Raw genomic sequence first — 13,901 nt, 5'->3', positions numbered from 1 at the left:
TCCTTTTGATCCAAATACGAACATCTGTTACATAGGGTTACTGGAGAGACCATTGACAGTCTTGCTGGAACTTACGGGTTCCATTTTTGCAAATTCCTCAGAAAACTGGCCTTTTTGAAAGGGTGTCTATTGGTTCTTCAGAAAGTGCATATCCACCATCGGGCCAAATCAGGCAGGCTATGATTACAAACCATTCCTGACACGGATTTCTCAGCATGGTTAGCTAACCGTACTCATGCTGGTGGAACGCCTTTAGTAGATGGCGACCATTCTACTCCTGATTTTTTCAGCACAACAGAAGAAAAAGAAACCAGTACGGAATGGGATAGGTCCGAAACGAGAACCATTCAGCCCAAAGGTGGAAAAGTGGCTAAAGTGTTCTGCCAGTGTGGCTACCTGAGGAACCTTAAATGGTGCCTTATCATCCTTTTCACTTCTAGAGTGTATCACTGCAAAAAATAAAAAATTCTTAGAATGTACGTCTTGTTTCCAGTAAAAATATCTTAACATCCTTTAAACAAGATACAGTATATTTTGTTATATTTGAAAATATGTTATATCTTGTTTTCAGAGAAATCTAACCAAATTTAGTCATGTTTATTCTTAAAACAAGAACAAAATTGCCAATGGGGTGAGAAATGTTTTTCTTTGATTTTCTTGTTTTCTTTGAAAACAAGCCTTAATATCTTGTGATTTTGCTCTTCAAGAAAATGTTTTATGAATATTTAGATATATTTAGTGGGGGGTATATACTGAGAAAGAAAAATATTTTTTGTAGTTATTAAATTATTGTTGCTGTTATTTTTTTTTTTCAATTATATTTTACTCCTCAAGGATATGTTTTAAGGATGCTTGGATATTTTATTATTTATTTTTTTGGAAGATACAAATTCTAAGTTGGCAGTTATATAATTTTTTTTGCTGTTATTTTTTGCAATTATATTTTGTTCTTCAAGGAAAAGTTTTAAGGATGCTTAGAATGGAAAACAAGCCAAAAAATAAAATAAAATAAAATAAATAAATAAAATACTGAGTAAGAAAAGAAAAGTTCGACAATTCATCAAAAACCTTTTGCAAGACATAATTACATTTTATTAATATCTTAACAAAATAATACAAACAGCATTATATTCTGATCCCATACATTCTAGACTTTGTCAGGCAGACAATGCATCAGTAATTTGATGAAAATCATTACATCAATTTACAGACAAGGCAATATATCTAAAGTACCACAGGGCAAAGCTTTATCTATAAAAATACATTAAAAGGTATGTGTAATCAACAATACTAACCTATCCCATTGCAAAGCTTTATATATAAAAATACATCAAAAGTAATGTGTAATCAAAGAGTTTACTGAGTGTTTGTCATCCAAAACTTTGTTGTAACTCCCTGCATACTGCATTCAGACCTAAATCACATTGATGGATAGTATACTGCAGCCATAATTTAGCAGCCATAAGTCTTAGCTGCCACAGTGACTGAGAACCAGTCATGCAAGATGATATCAAATTGTCTTCAGATTGTAGACTCTCCCTGGCTGCTTGTGAATGGTGAATCCTACCAAGACACAATGCAAGAAATCTGTATCAGTTTCCTTTCCTCAAATTTAGTCACAAGAGGTAGCACAGAAACCTCTACATCTTTGCATTCATCACTATATATCTTTATCTACCAAGATATTTGGTGCCATCAGGTGCCTTTGCCTTTTGCTGAGGGGAAGGAATCAGCATGTTGCGGTACATGGAAGGAATGATAATTGAGTGGAAACCGAGGATAAAGAGCTGAATACATTTGCATTAGTAGAGATCAATCTCAATCTAAGAATGCAGCACAGCTATATCTGTCATGTTTGTATTTTAAGGATCTGAGGGGCTGACTTTTTATTAATCTAATTCGAATTTATATAGAATATATACAGTACTGTGCAAAAGTCTTAGGCACATAAGATGTTTCACAAAAACATTTGTATTAAGATGGTTATTTATATCTTCAGCTTTAGTGTGTCAATAGGAAATATAAATGTTAGACTCCCAAACATTACTTTTGCAAATAGAAAAGATTAGAATAGAAGAACAGGGAGCCCTGCAACAGATGACATGGCCACCACAGAGCCCCTACTGAGCATCAAGTCAGTCTGAGATTACATAAAGAGACAGAAGCAATTGAGACAGCCTAAATATATAGAAGAACTGTGGTGAATTGAATTCTCCAAGATGCTTGGAACATCCTATCTGCCAACAACCAAGAAAAACTGTGTCCAGGCATACCTAGGCGAATTGGTGCTGTTTTGAAGGCTAGACCTCAGTTTATTTTTCATTAACGAATGGCTGCCTGTACATTATCCAACTTATTACATGACTGCTTACCAAATTAAATAATTAAACATGAAATATTGAAATTATTTAATTATGTAAGAAGAAAGAGATTGCAGAGTGATACGAGAGACATGGAATTAGACCAGTACAGGAGACTGGCTGTCAAGGAAAACTGTCAAATATACAGTTTAGTGATCATCATACAAAAATATTTGACCTCAGAATGCAAGGATTGACCAATCAGAATAGAGTATTCCAGACAGCTGTGCAGTAAGTTGCAGGAAAATTCTGATGGCTATTATCTAAGAATATATTCAGAGAACATTACCACAGCAATTTACAGTAAAACAAATTTAGTGCACAGATTAAACACCTTTACATCTAATATTTCCTTTTTGTCTATAGATGTTTTCCACTCAGACAAACACAATTCCCTTCACGCCTCCAGTTTGCTCAAGCACAGATACTTGCAGCTGAATCAATGCCTCCACCTCTCCAAATCACTTTGTCATTTCAAGGACACTCCAAGGTCTTTCTCTTCCTTTATACCCTGTTTTCATCTGCAAGGGAAATTCTTTTCCATCCAAGGCCTTGACATGCCATCATTGTATTATATATTATATACTGTATCATTTATCTTCCTGCTATTTTCATGATAAGGACACAGAGAGAGAGAGACACCTCCATTATTAAAAAAACAAAAAACAAAAACAAACTCATAGCCTCCTACAGATTAGTTGAGGAGAGAAGCATCATGCCCATAATTTAAGGGTGAGTGTGCAATCAATTGCAATTTTGCTTGGTTTCTAAAAAAAAAAAAAAAAAAAAAAAAAAAAAAATACTAATATATATATATATATATATATATATATATATATATATAGAAAGGTGGCACATTTGTGCTGAAATGACTGAATAATTTTAATACGATGCAGTGCTATTTCTGCACATTTAGATTGTTTATGATTAGTCAATAACATGCAGGTTTTTGCACTGAAATTCTGTGGCACAACAGGTTAATGAATTTATCTCACCATATACAATGGGTTGGCGAACATATCATCTGTATCCACCTCGGTCTGCAGCTGTGACGTATCAGCCTATGTAATAGAGGAAAACAGAAGTCAGACACAGTCTAATGACACTCAGAACTGATTGGTTTAACACAGCTGAGACACAGATCTTTCCTGTGCTACCATGCAGTGTGGTATGAAGGTCGCCTGTGGGTTTTTTCTGTTACTTATTTATGTCTCTCTAGCTCCTCTGTGTCTTCCTCTCCCACACAATCACTTTTCCTTGTCAAATCATCAGCAGTGAGGAATAACTCCTGCTGTGTGAGTGTGTTTATGGTGATTTTGATTTATTTTTTATTTATTTTTACAGGGCTTGCAAGGTGGCACAGTATTATTGATTCATCAAATGTTCTGTTTAGGGTTTGTTCTAAACCCCTAATCCTAAGTATTAAGGCCAAAACATACTTCACGCAAGTACGCATACGCAGACACGAGCGCTTGGCCAATGTGTGGTCCCATTGTACATACATTACGTGCGCTCTTGCGTTGCTCTGGCGGTTACAAACCTTAGACCACAACGGGGCAATAGATTTTTAGGCATGACCATGAAACCGGATGTGGTAGATGAGTCGATAGTTGAGGAGTGGGTAGAGACACAGAGAAAAAACAAGTTCGTTTGAATGGACTGGGGACAAAAAGTCTTATTTATTTTTCGAAAAGATTTAACTCAAATTGCTGCTCGAGTCCGCCATGGCAGTTGTTGATTGAAAGAATAAAGTACGCTCAAGTGCCATTTGCGGCAACGCCGAAAATGCAGCGCGTACTTGCGTTGTGTTATGAATTGTGCGCTGACAACGTAACGACGCGTGAAATCGAGCTTGCGTAGCAAGGTGCGTCTGCGTTCACGTACTTGCGTAGGGTATGTCTGGGCCTTTACTTTTCTGCAGAACTGCTTTAAGGAATATTCTGGGTTCCATACAAGTTAAGCTTAATCAACAGCATTTTTGTCATAATTTTGATAACACAAAAAAATTATTTCGACATGTCCCTCCTTTTTTTAATTTTTTTTTTTATGCTGAAATCAAGGTTACACAGAGGCACATACAATGGAAGTGAATGGGGTCAATCAGCAAATGTTAAAACACACTGTTTCAAAAGTATAGCCAAAAGACATAAACAATATGCATGTTAACATGATTTTAGTTTCATAAAATAATTTACTAACCTTTTCTGTATAAAGTTATATCCAATTTTAAACTTTGTTGCCTTTACGACAATAGCACTGCAAACCCTACAATGACTGTAAAAATGGTGATTTGACCCTTTAAGCTCTGAAGATGTTTTTAAAGATTTCCTGTTTCAGTGGCATACCCCAAATTAAAGGATTATAACTAGAGTTGGGGTCCTCGAGTTCGGACTCGGACTCAAGTCCGAGTCACGAGTTCAATTTTAATGGACTTGGACTTGTCACGGACTCGGATGCATTTTTACTTGGACTTGACTCGGACTTGAGCCTTTTGGACTTGGGATTTTTTTCCGAGTCCATGGCATCTGTGATGCAATGAAAAACAAACAAACTAAAAAATAATGTAACACAGGATGACCATACGTCCTCTTTTCCCCAGACATGTCCTCTTTTTCAGACCTGAAAAAAGCATCCGGCCGGGATTTCAAAATTGCCTCTAAATGTCTGTGATTTGGCTTTGTCTTCATATTGATGTGCTCTCTACAGTAAGTACTATCATACATTCTGTGTATTTGATACTGCATCAGTTTTCACATGTATATGTCCTTAAGTGTGATTATTCTGGCTGAGAGCAGCAGCGCGCACTCTTTCAAAATACTTTTTTAACTCTCTCGCCCGTGCGCCCGTTGCTGTATGTGTGTGCGGGAAAGAGATCGCCAGTCGCCACACGTGCTCTGCCGCTCTCATCCAGAAATATCAATAACGTAAGTACACTTTAAAAAGTACGTTCCCCAACTCTGCAAATTATTAAATAGAACACGTTTTATCAGACTCACGCTTACTACGCAAAGTAATTTCTAACTGAAAATGTTGACTATATCGAGACAAAATCAAATTTACTACATATCAGGGACATTTAAACTAATATGATGAAATAGACCATGATGGAAATTGTACAACTCAGTCCATCACATATTTGTAGCGCAACCTCTGTGTGTTACCGTAAAGCTAGCAATTGCGTTTCAATTTCATAAAAGTCAGAAAATACAAGGAAGAACCCAAGTGAGGGGAGAAGTCTCTATTCACCTATTATCCATAATAAATATAATGTGAAAAGAAGGAAACATCAGCCCAAGGTGAATTTGTCAAAAATCTGTTCTTGACTTTAGGGAAGTAGGCTACACCTGGACACAGCAGGAGGACTGAAAAGTGTGAAGTCTAGTACTGTAGTATATAAATATTTTTTTAATGGTATCTGATATTTTCTGTTTTTATTTTCTGTTGTTGTTATGAGCATGATTAAATGTTTTAATATTACCATTTATTAAATGTATTAAATACATTAAATGTATTTCACCCATAATTTTAGAAAAAAACTAAACTAAACTGAATGGACAAATTGAAAATGTAGTAGAAATAAAAACTAAATTAAAATTTGAAACATAATAACATTGGTTGTAATGACAAACACAGCTTTCACATTCTTTAGTCTATGTTTGAGTGGAGGGGAAAAAGCAACAAATAATTGAAATGTCAACAGAACACAGTAAGAAGTCTGTTGAAGGACAGTTTTGTCTTCATACACCTAAAGCATATGCTTTCATTCTGAAACCACTTTGAAGTTTGTTCAGCAGGATACTAATCATTTGTTTTTTTTTGCATTTATATTGACAAATTGTTTTTCTTAGTTGTGAAGGTTAAAATAAGCTTAAATTATTGATGTCGAGTTTATGGTTACAATTTTAATTCAGATTCTTGAACATATTCATTCAGACTCAACTCGGACTCGGCCTGTTATGGACTCGGACTCAATTGTTTAAAGACTCGGACTTGACTCGGACTCGACTAAGGTGGACTTGAACCCAACACTACTTATAACTTGGCAAAAGAAACAAGGAGGGTCATGTTTTTGGTATCATTGTAAAGAAAACTTTTCAACATTTTTAATGATAGATAGATTATGATACATTCTGAGACTCTCAGCCAAAGAAACTGCTAAACAAAATCACAAAAACAATTGAGCAATAAATTTACTTATTTTCTTATTTGACATTATATATCTCTGGGTGTAAATAAGGTAGCTCCAAGAAACTTTTGTTTTGTTCCCAATTATGTCAAATGTATCTGAGAAAAAAATTGTGTTGATATGACAAAGCAATCAAAAGTTAAGAAATAAATTTGTCATAGTGTTCAAAAATGTCTCCATGTATCCAAAAGCCTTCCAAACAAATAAAACATAATAACTGTTAATAAAAACTAATTACACATGCAAACACAACAATGACTAAAGGTATGAATAGCATGGAGACATGATTTTAGTAATGAGATTTCACAGAATGAGTGCCTTATGACTCAATGAGTCTGCATCGAGTCTGTCATTTACATGGCGCCATCTCCTGGTGGCCATATGTAACATTGTGCTTCGTGTGGATTATCTAATGATCTATGCATCCGATTTCTTCGTGTTATCGGGCTCATTTGAAAGATAATCACCTCTTCTAAGTAATGGTATGTGATATTTTATGTTCTGTTATAAGCGAAAGCACGGCATATAAGCAACACCAATATGATTGTCAAAGACAAATACTTAGCTATTACTCATCAGTAAAACAAATACTCTGGTTGTATTTGATGTTTTTACTGATTGCAATATGTACAGTGCACATTTTTTTTAAATGTTTTTTTTTATATATATATATATAAATTATCAAAACAGAACACTTCTGATTTGTCTGCAAATTTCAAAACACTTGTTCAGTTTTGGTCATAGTGCCTACATGCTTTTGAAAGTACAGCTTCTAAGCTTTAAAACAATACCTATTTTGTGTTGGTCAGTACTATAGTTATTAATATTTTGATGATTTTTTTTTTCATCTGAGCTTAAAGGGTTAAACAACTTTACAGCTCAAATAATACATGAATTTTAACAGATGAATTAATGTAAGTGCTTTTATTAAATTATAAGCTTCACATGTCTGCCTTTAAACCCTCCATAAAATTGGCCCCATTGACTTCCATTGTAAGTGCCTTACTGTAACCTCGATTTTTTTTTAATTTTAAATTTTTTTTATTTATTTATTTATTTATTTATTTTTTTTACAGAAATAGAAGGATGAGTTGAAATAATTTTTTGTGGTAATCAATATTATGCCAGAAATGCTTTCGGTTGAGCTTAATTTGTATGAAACACAGCCTTGCTATACAGATAATTTCAGCCTTAGCAGTGTTAACTAATTTTTTGTTTTTGTAAACATTATACTTTTTACTTCAATCATACATCCAAACAAAGTGAGATAATTTCCAGAAAAATAAATCATACCTTGCTACCCTTGTCAGGCTCAGTGTTGGCTGGAATGGCGTCTGTTTTGATGGGGGTTACAGCATCATTTGGCTGGGTCACAGGGCTCATCTCAGAGGCATAGACTGGGTTTTCAATACTCTCCTGAAAGTCATAAGATTTAAAGATAACACTGAGCCTGAAAAGTGTTTTTTGTTTTTTGTTTTTTTGTCAACTTTAAAGGAATAGTTCACACTTAAAAATGAAAACTTTACTACTCGCTGTTAGGTCATTGCGAACATGCATACTTTCTTCGGTAGAACATAAAAGGAGTATATTTGTATATAAAGCTGCTCTTTACCATATAAAATACAGTGACCAGAGGCTAACAAGCTTCAGCAATAACAAAAAAGCACCATTAAAAAAGTCCATATGACTCATACGCTATAGTCCAAGACTTATAAACAGATCAAATGTAGTTTTTCGATTAAAAATCTTCCCCTCACATAAAGCTATTGTATTATTGTAGAAAACTTGGAATATAGCACATTAAGACATAAAAACTCATTTTAAATGCTGTATTTTGTCCTTTTTGGAGCTTGACAGCCTTGTCACTTTCTACTTTTGTTGTATTTAAAAGAGCAGTGTGTTCCATAAAGAAAAGTCACACAGGTTTTGAACGTCATGAGGATGAGTAAATAATTACAGAATTTTCAGTTTTGGGTGAACTATCCCTTTAAACACAGAGACACAAAGCAGTACACTGTTTCTTCCACTAGAGGGCAGTAACAAACATACTATGGCAGGCACGCTGATGACTGTAGTTGCTACAGTAGTAGGGGCAGCGGGAGAGCCTTGTGCTTCTCCCTCAGCACTGTATGCTGGGTTTTCAAAACTTTTCCCTGTTCCCTCCACTTCTATTGATGTGTTGGACTCCTGTTGTTGACCAGAGTGCAAAAGATGTCGATATTAACAAGGTAAACAAACTTAGACATTCCAATTAGCAGGAGACTGTTCGATTCTGCCATAATAATATGGATATTGTCATATTTTTTCAACCAAGACACAATTAATTTTGCAAATAATTATGCAATCACAGAATATGTTTAAAATGCATGGATAGCAGGTTAAGTACAAACCTCTTTGGGAATGTTTTTGTTGTCATTATCTTCTCTGGATTCTGGTGGGTTGTTAGATGATTCAGAGGAACCACCCCTAATTATGTTAAACAATATGTTTAATAAGGTATGTGTACTGTAACTGTATTTATCTGCAAAGTTTGTTCTCTGTTTCATTAATGAGACACTATTATTCATTCTCACCAGAAACTGCTGAAGATAGATATGCTGATGGGTAGATTGATGTTATGCAGAGCATCCATGATTTTTGATTTCTTATGGGCAGAATATATCAGACATCCCAGGAAAAGAGCCACAACCACTGTAACTCCAAGAGCAATTGCAACTGTGGATGTAAAAAGAGCGACAGAGACAGACAGGATGTGGGTAACATACTATTGTTTGCTAAGAGATCTGTTTTGCATTAGAGGACAAATCCCATAATAGCTACAATATAACTGCAATGCTGAGGTTTAATAACAGGTGAGAGAAGGCTGTTAAGTACCACCATAAAATTTTACCTGAGGTTGTGACTACACCATAAACACTAGTCTGGCAGAAATCTCCTTTCCAATCAGGAGGACAGCTGTGAGGGAAATTAACAGTCAACATAAATTCATCCATCCATCCTTCCACCCACCAACACACCCATGTACCCTTTTTTTTAAAGACCCTTTGTGGTCACATATATATATATATGCAGATATATAAATTAAAAATGTCCTAAAAGAGTGATGATCTTTTGCACTACACATATTTTTGTACACTCAAATGCTCTCTAAAATGAGAACGTCCCTCCTGTTAAAGGGATAGTTCACCCAAAAATTAAAATTCTCTCTATTACTCACCCTCATGCCATCCAGATGTGTATGACCTTCTTTCTTCTACAGAATACAAATTAAGATTTTTAGACTAATATTTCAGCTCTGTAGGTCCATACAATGCAAATGAATGGTGACCAGAACTTTTATGCTGCCTTTATGTGATTTTTGGAGCTTCAAAGTAATTTGACTCCCGTGGTTTAATATGTCTTCTGAAGTGATATGATAGGTTTGGGTGAGGGTGTTTTCACATCCTGAAAATGAAAGTGGAGATTTATAGTAAAAAAGGATTTAAATATTGATCTGTTTCTCACCCAAAGCGATCACATCGCTTCAGAAGACATATTGAACCATGGGAGTAATATGGATTAATTTTATGCTGCCTTTATGTGCTTTTTGGAGCTTCAAAGGTCTGGCCACCATTCACTTGCAATGAAAGGAGTTAGAGAGCTGAAATATTCTTCTAAAAATCTTCGTTTGTCTTCAGAAGAAAAAAGAAAGTCATACACATGTGGGATGGCATGAGGGTGAGTAAATGATCGGAGAATTTTCATTTTTGGGTGAACTATCCCTTTAATACCACCTGCAATCGACTAGCAAGTAGCACATCACGGTTCATGGCTGTGACGTAACTAAAGCCTATTGGCTATTTTAAAAAAGGGACACACTCTTCAATATGTCCCACCCAAACTTCTTGTTTCAGTAGGAAATTCGTCAACACAGGACAGAAAACAGTGGTCGTCAAGCAATTTCATGGGGTCTTAAAGTGCTTTGTAGTTATTAAACATTAACAAAGTGTCAAATTCTTCACAAATCGTCATAAGCTTACATGCAGAGCGCCTTATTGTCATCAAAGTAGCAGGTTCCACCATTCATGCACTGGCATGGAGGGGGCATGGTGGGTTCAGGATCAATTCCTAGCAAAAATCATACAGCAAAACACAATCGGCAGTCAATGGCTTGCATTAACTAGAGCTGAGATATACAGTAAATGGATGTGGACCACATTATCACATTGAGTGTAAGCATCAAACTGCCACCTTATATCCTGTATTATTACTGAAACCCACAGGCTAACTTCAGCAATGTCAGTTTTAACAACTACAATGTATTACTTTGTCACATCATTAAGATAAAGACAGAGATAACAACTATTAAAGGCACCTGCGTCACACTCCGTGCTGCTGCCAGGGAAGAAGCTGGTGCCCTCTGGGCAGGCACAGGTGTAGCCTCCAGGTCTTAACAGACACAGGTGACTGCATGTGCCCCTACAAGGGTTCTTCACTGGGGGGAGTTAATTGTCAGACAAATTCATCTCATCTATAAAATCACTTTTATGGGTTACTTATTACTGGCTACCAACAAAATCCACACTATCATCACTATATATATACCACAACAATAAAAAGTGAAATAAAGCTTAAACATTGGTTGGATTTATATAGAGGACATTATGCTAACTTTGGTCTATTGAGGTTACTCACTGGCTATAGAGTTGTATTTCTGCTGCTGGTAAACGTTGATCTGGGTGAGCCAGGGCCCTGCTGTCAAGAGTCTGGTTTTGGCGCCTTTGCCAAACTTGTCCTGTCTGAAAACTTCACCCTTCTCCTGCGTGCTCCAGTACACATGGTCCTCAAACACATCCACACTGAAAGGATTTCTCACATCTGAGAGAAAAAGGTACTGAAGATAAATGTTTGCAAATGATAAAAATCATCGAAATAAACGTCTTAACTACATCATTCTGCAGGAAACAAGCATCTTTCTTTATATATTTTGTGTATTTTGACAAAACAAAATTTTCGCAAGCAACTTATAAAGCGCAAGTATCATTAGAAGATGTTTTACCAGCGACAAATTTCTCTTAAAAGCGTGAAATTGATTTCTTCCTGTCTACTATTTTTGACGTCACAGCTCAGGATAGTCGCTACAATAGTGAAGGGCTTGGAAATGTGTGTGTTCTTGTGGTGCCATCAGCGAATCAGCATTGTCAGAAAGTAATATTTTTTTCCATTCCAGAGTAATAGTTAGCATAGCGCCCGCCCACATTTTCGAGAAGGACATAGCTGCAGGCACAGCTCCAAATAGGTGCAGGAGCTCCAAACCGCCAGCAAAGACAAAGGGAGCCCCTAACCTTACACTTTCCCTATCCCTAACTGTGAATGGAAGTGACACCCCCTTTTGGAGTTGGCACAACCCACTTTTGGAGCAACCCCCCCCCACCCGAGTAACCCCAACCTCTTTTGGAGATTCCACCCCCATGTGAGATCAGTGGAAATGCTAGTGACTGGTTTTACACTATACTATACTACAAGGAATTTAAGGGACTTTTAAACTGTCCCATTAAAAATAATGCTGATTGGATCAGCCATTTTCGCAGAACCAGTCAAACCCTTACTGTACCTATGAAAACTGCTGTGCGTCTGTCTTGTCCATCTGGCAGAATGGACTCAATGCGACTCTCCTTTGCATCTGACCAATAGATTCGGTCATTGTTAGTGAAGTCGATGGACAGGCCTGTAGGCCATCCCAAAGCACTGTCCACCAGAACCCTCCTCTCTTGACCATCCAACCAGGAGGCCTCGATGCGAGGTGTGGGGCCATTGTCACTCCAGTAAAGCATCCTGCACCACAGCATGAGCAAACCAAATTCAAAGATCTGCATTTTAAGTAGGCCAACATAAACAGACCACAATTTTGAGACATTTGTCTCACCCCAAGCGAGGATTAAGAGCTACAGAATTTGGTTGTCCTAGGTCAGTCTTAATCAGATGCTTCCTGTAACGTCCATCCAGCATGGCAACCTCCAGGCGTTTGAGCTGGGCATCAGCCCAGTACAAATTCCTACAAGAATATTAGAAGCACATGAGCTGTTACAGAGTGATTAATTTACCGTTGTTGCCAAAAGCCTATAAATGACTCCATTCCACCTAGTTTATTCGTACTTACAGTATGAACTGCTATAATAAACATGGCATTAGGACAAATATTGTAAGCGTGTAATTAAGTAGAACAGTGTTTACAAATATTAAAAAGTGCTTTATATATAAATATTTATATAAGAAAATCTTGAAATCCATTCTGTAAGACACATTTGTATGTAATTCCTTAGTGTTATATGAGTCAGCCTTCTGAAGCAGCTGCATTCTGAACTCTTTGTAAGTGCCTGGACAAGCTCTTTAGTAAGCCAGCCAAAACACTATTACAGTAGTCACATCTAGATATAAAAAAATCCATGAATTAGTTTCTCACTGCCAGAAACAGATAGGCATCAATAAGAGAATGCTTTACCTGCCAACCCAGTCCACTGCAATCCCATATGGCTTGGTGATATACTTGATGTCCAGGTCAACGGCAGCAGCAATGTTATTACTGTGATCATCGACATCAGGCAGATAAGCTCTTTTAATGGCACCAGGCAGTGCACCCTTCCCTTCTACTGTAAAATACACCATACCTGAAACACAGAGACAGGTAATGTACCATATAAAGCACAAAATATGCAACATTGGAACTTTTAAAGTGATTATTTATCATGTTTGGTGCTATTATCATAACTGGTTGTGCATATTTTATAAACGGTACACACTAAATCCAGTGTTGTTGTGGTCCCAGTCATAGTCCAGGGCCACAATGCGCTCCTCTTCCTGCAGGAAGTTGTGGTACTCCTCTGTCTGGAGGTTGAAGCGGCGGATGCGGATGTTCTCCGGCAGCAGGAGCAGCGGCCCTGGACCTAAGAGAGAGAAGACAGAAATGGACATACATACTTAAGACTTCATCTCCACACAGACAGCTTTAAAGGAATACTATTCCTTAAAGACTTGTGCTATGCATGCTCTGCATTTATTGTCTATTGTTCCTCATAATTTATTCTTTCTTTTTTTTTTTTTTTTACATCACAAATTGCGTTCATACCTTTAGCCACACACTCATTGCCTGTGCCCACTTTCCTGTACCCCTGGGCACACTCACAATCATAGCTTCCTTTAGAGTTCTTGCAGACCTGTGGGCAAGTGGCATACCCTAAACACTCATTTATATCTGCAGGGAGACAGAGACACACAGGATAAGCTGAGGCATAGCAAGATAACACCCAACGTTCATGGGTGAAATGCAGAACTTTTCTATTTACATCCTAGATATTCATTTTGAAGGTGTAAGACTG

At 36.7% G+C, this 13,901-nt stretch overlaps 1 protein-coding gene across 1 annotated transcript in view; it reads right to left on the bottom strand.

The window, feature by feature from the left end:
* Positions 1 to 602: 602 nt before the first annotated feature.
* lrp2b (low density lipoprotein receptor-related protein 2b) overlaps positions 603 to 13,901 on the bottom strand; it is a 69,763-nt gene continuing 56,464 nt past the window's right edge. Inside the window, exons 65-79 of the mRNA XM_051667432.1 lie at positions 13,652 to 13,777; positions 13,326 to 13,469; positions 13,028 to 13,193; positions 12,452 to 12,580; positions 12,140 to 12,360; positions 11,221 to 11,403; positions 10,901 to 11,020; positions 10,566 to 10,653; positions 9,437 to 9,501; positions 9,120 to 9,261; positions 8,937 to 9,012; positions 8,596 to 8,733; positions 7,840 to 7,962; positions 3,356 to 3,421; positions 603 to 1,563 (exon numbers count right to left, since the gene is read on the bottom strand). Of these exons, the coding sequence (XP_051523392.1) occupies positions 1,522 to 1,563; positions 3,356 to 3,421; positions 7,840 to 7,962; positions 8,596 to 8,733; positions 8,937 to 9,012; positions 9,120 to 9,261; positions 9,437 to 9,501; positions 10,566 to 10,653; positions 10,901 to 11,020; positions 11,221 to 11,403; positions 12,140 to 12,360; positions 12,452 to 12,580; positions 13,028 to 13,193; positions 13,326 to 13,469; positions 13,652 to 13,777 (1,829 nt within the window). The 3' untranslated portion in view covers positions 603 to 1,521. The remainder of the gene's footprint in view (positions 1,564 to 3,355; positions 3,422 to 7,839; positions 7,963 to 8,595; positions 8,734 to 8,936; positions 9,013 to 9,119; positions 9,262 to 9,436; positions 9,502 to 10,565; positions 10,654 to 10,900; positions 11,021 to 11,220; positions 11,404 to 12,139; positions 12,361 to 12,451; positions 12,581 to 13,027; positions 13,194 to 13,325; positions 13,470 to 13,651; positions 13,778 to 13,901) is intronic.

This window comes from Myxocyprinus asiaticus, chromosome 32 (assembly GCF_019703515.2).
Source record: "Myxocyprinus asiaticus isolate MX2 ecotype Aquarium Trade chromosome 32, UBuf_Myxa_2, whole genome shotgun sequence".
NCBI classification, from domain to species: domain Eukaryota; kingdom Metazoa; phylum Chordata; class Actinopteri; order Cypriniformes; family Catostomidae; genus Myxocyprinus; species Myxocyprinus asiaticus.
Note: the sequence above shows the minus strand (reverse complement) of the source record. Positions and strands in the feature narration are given on the sequence as shown.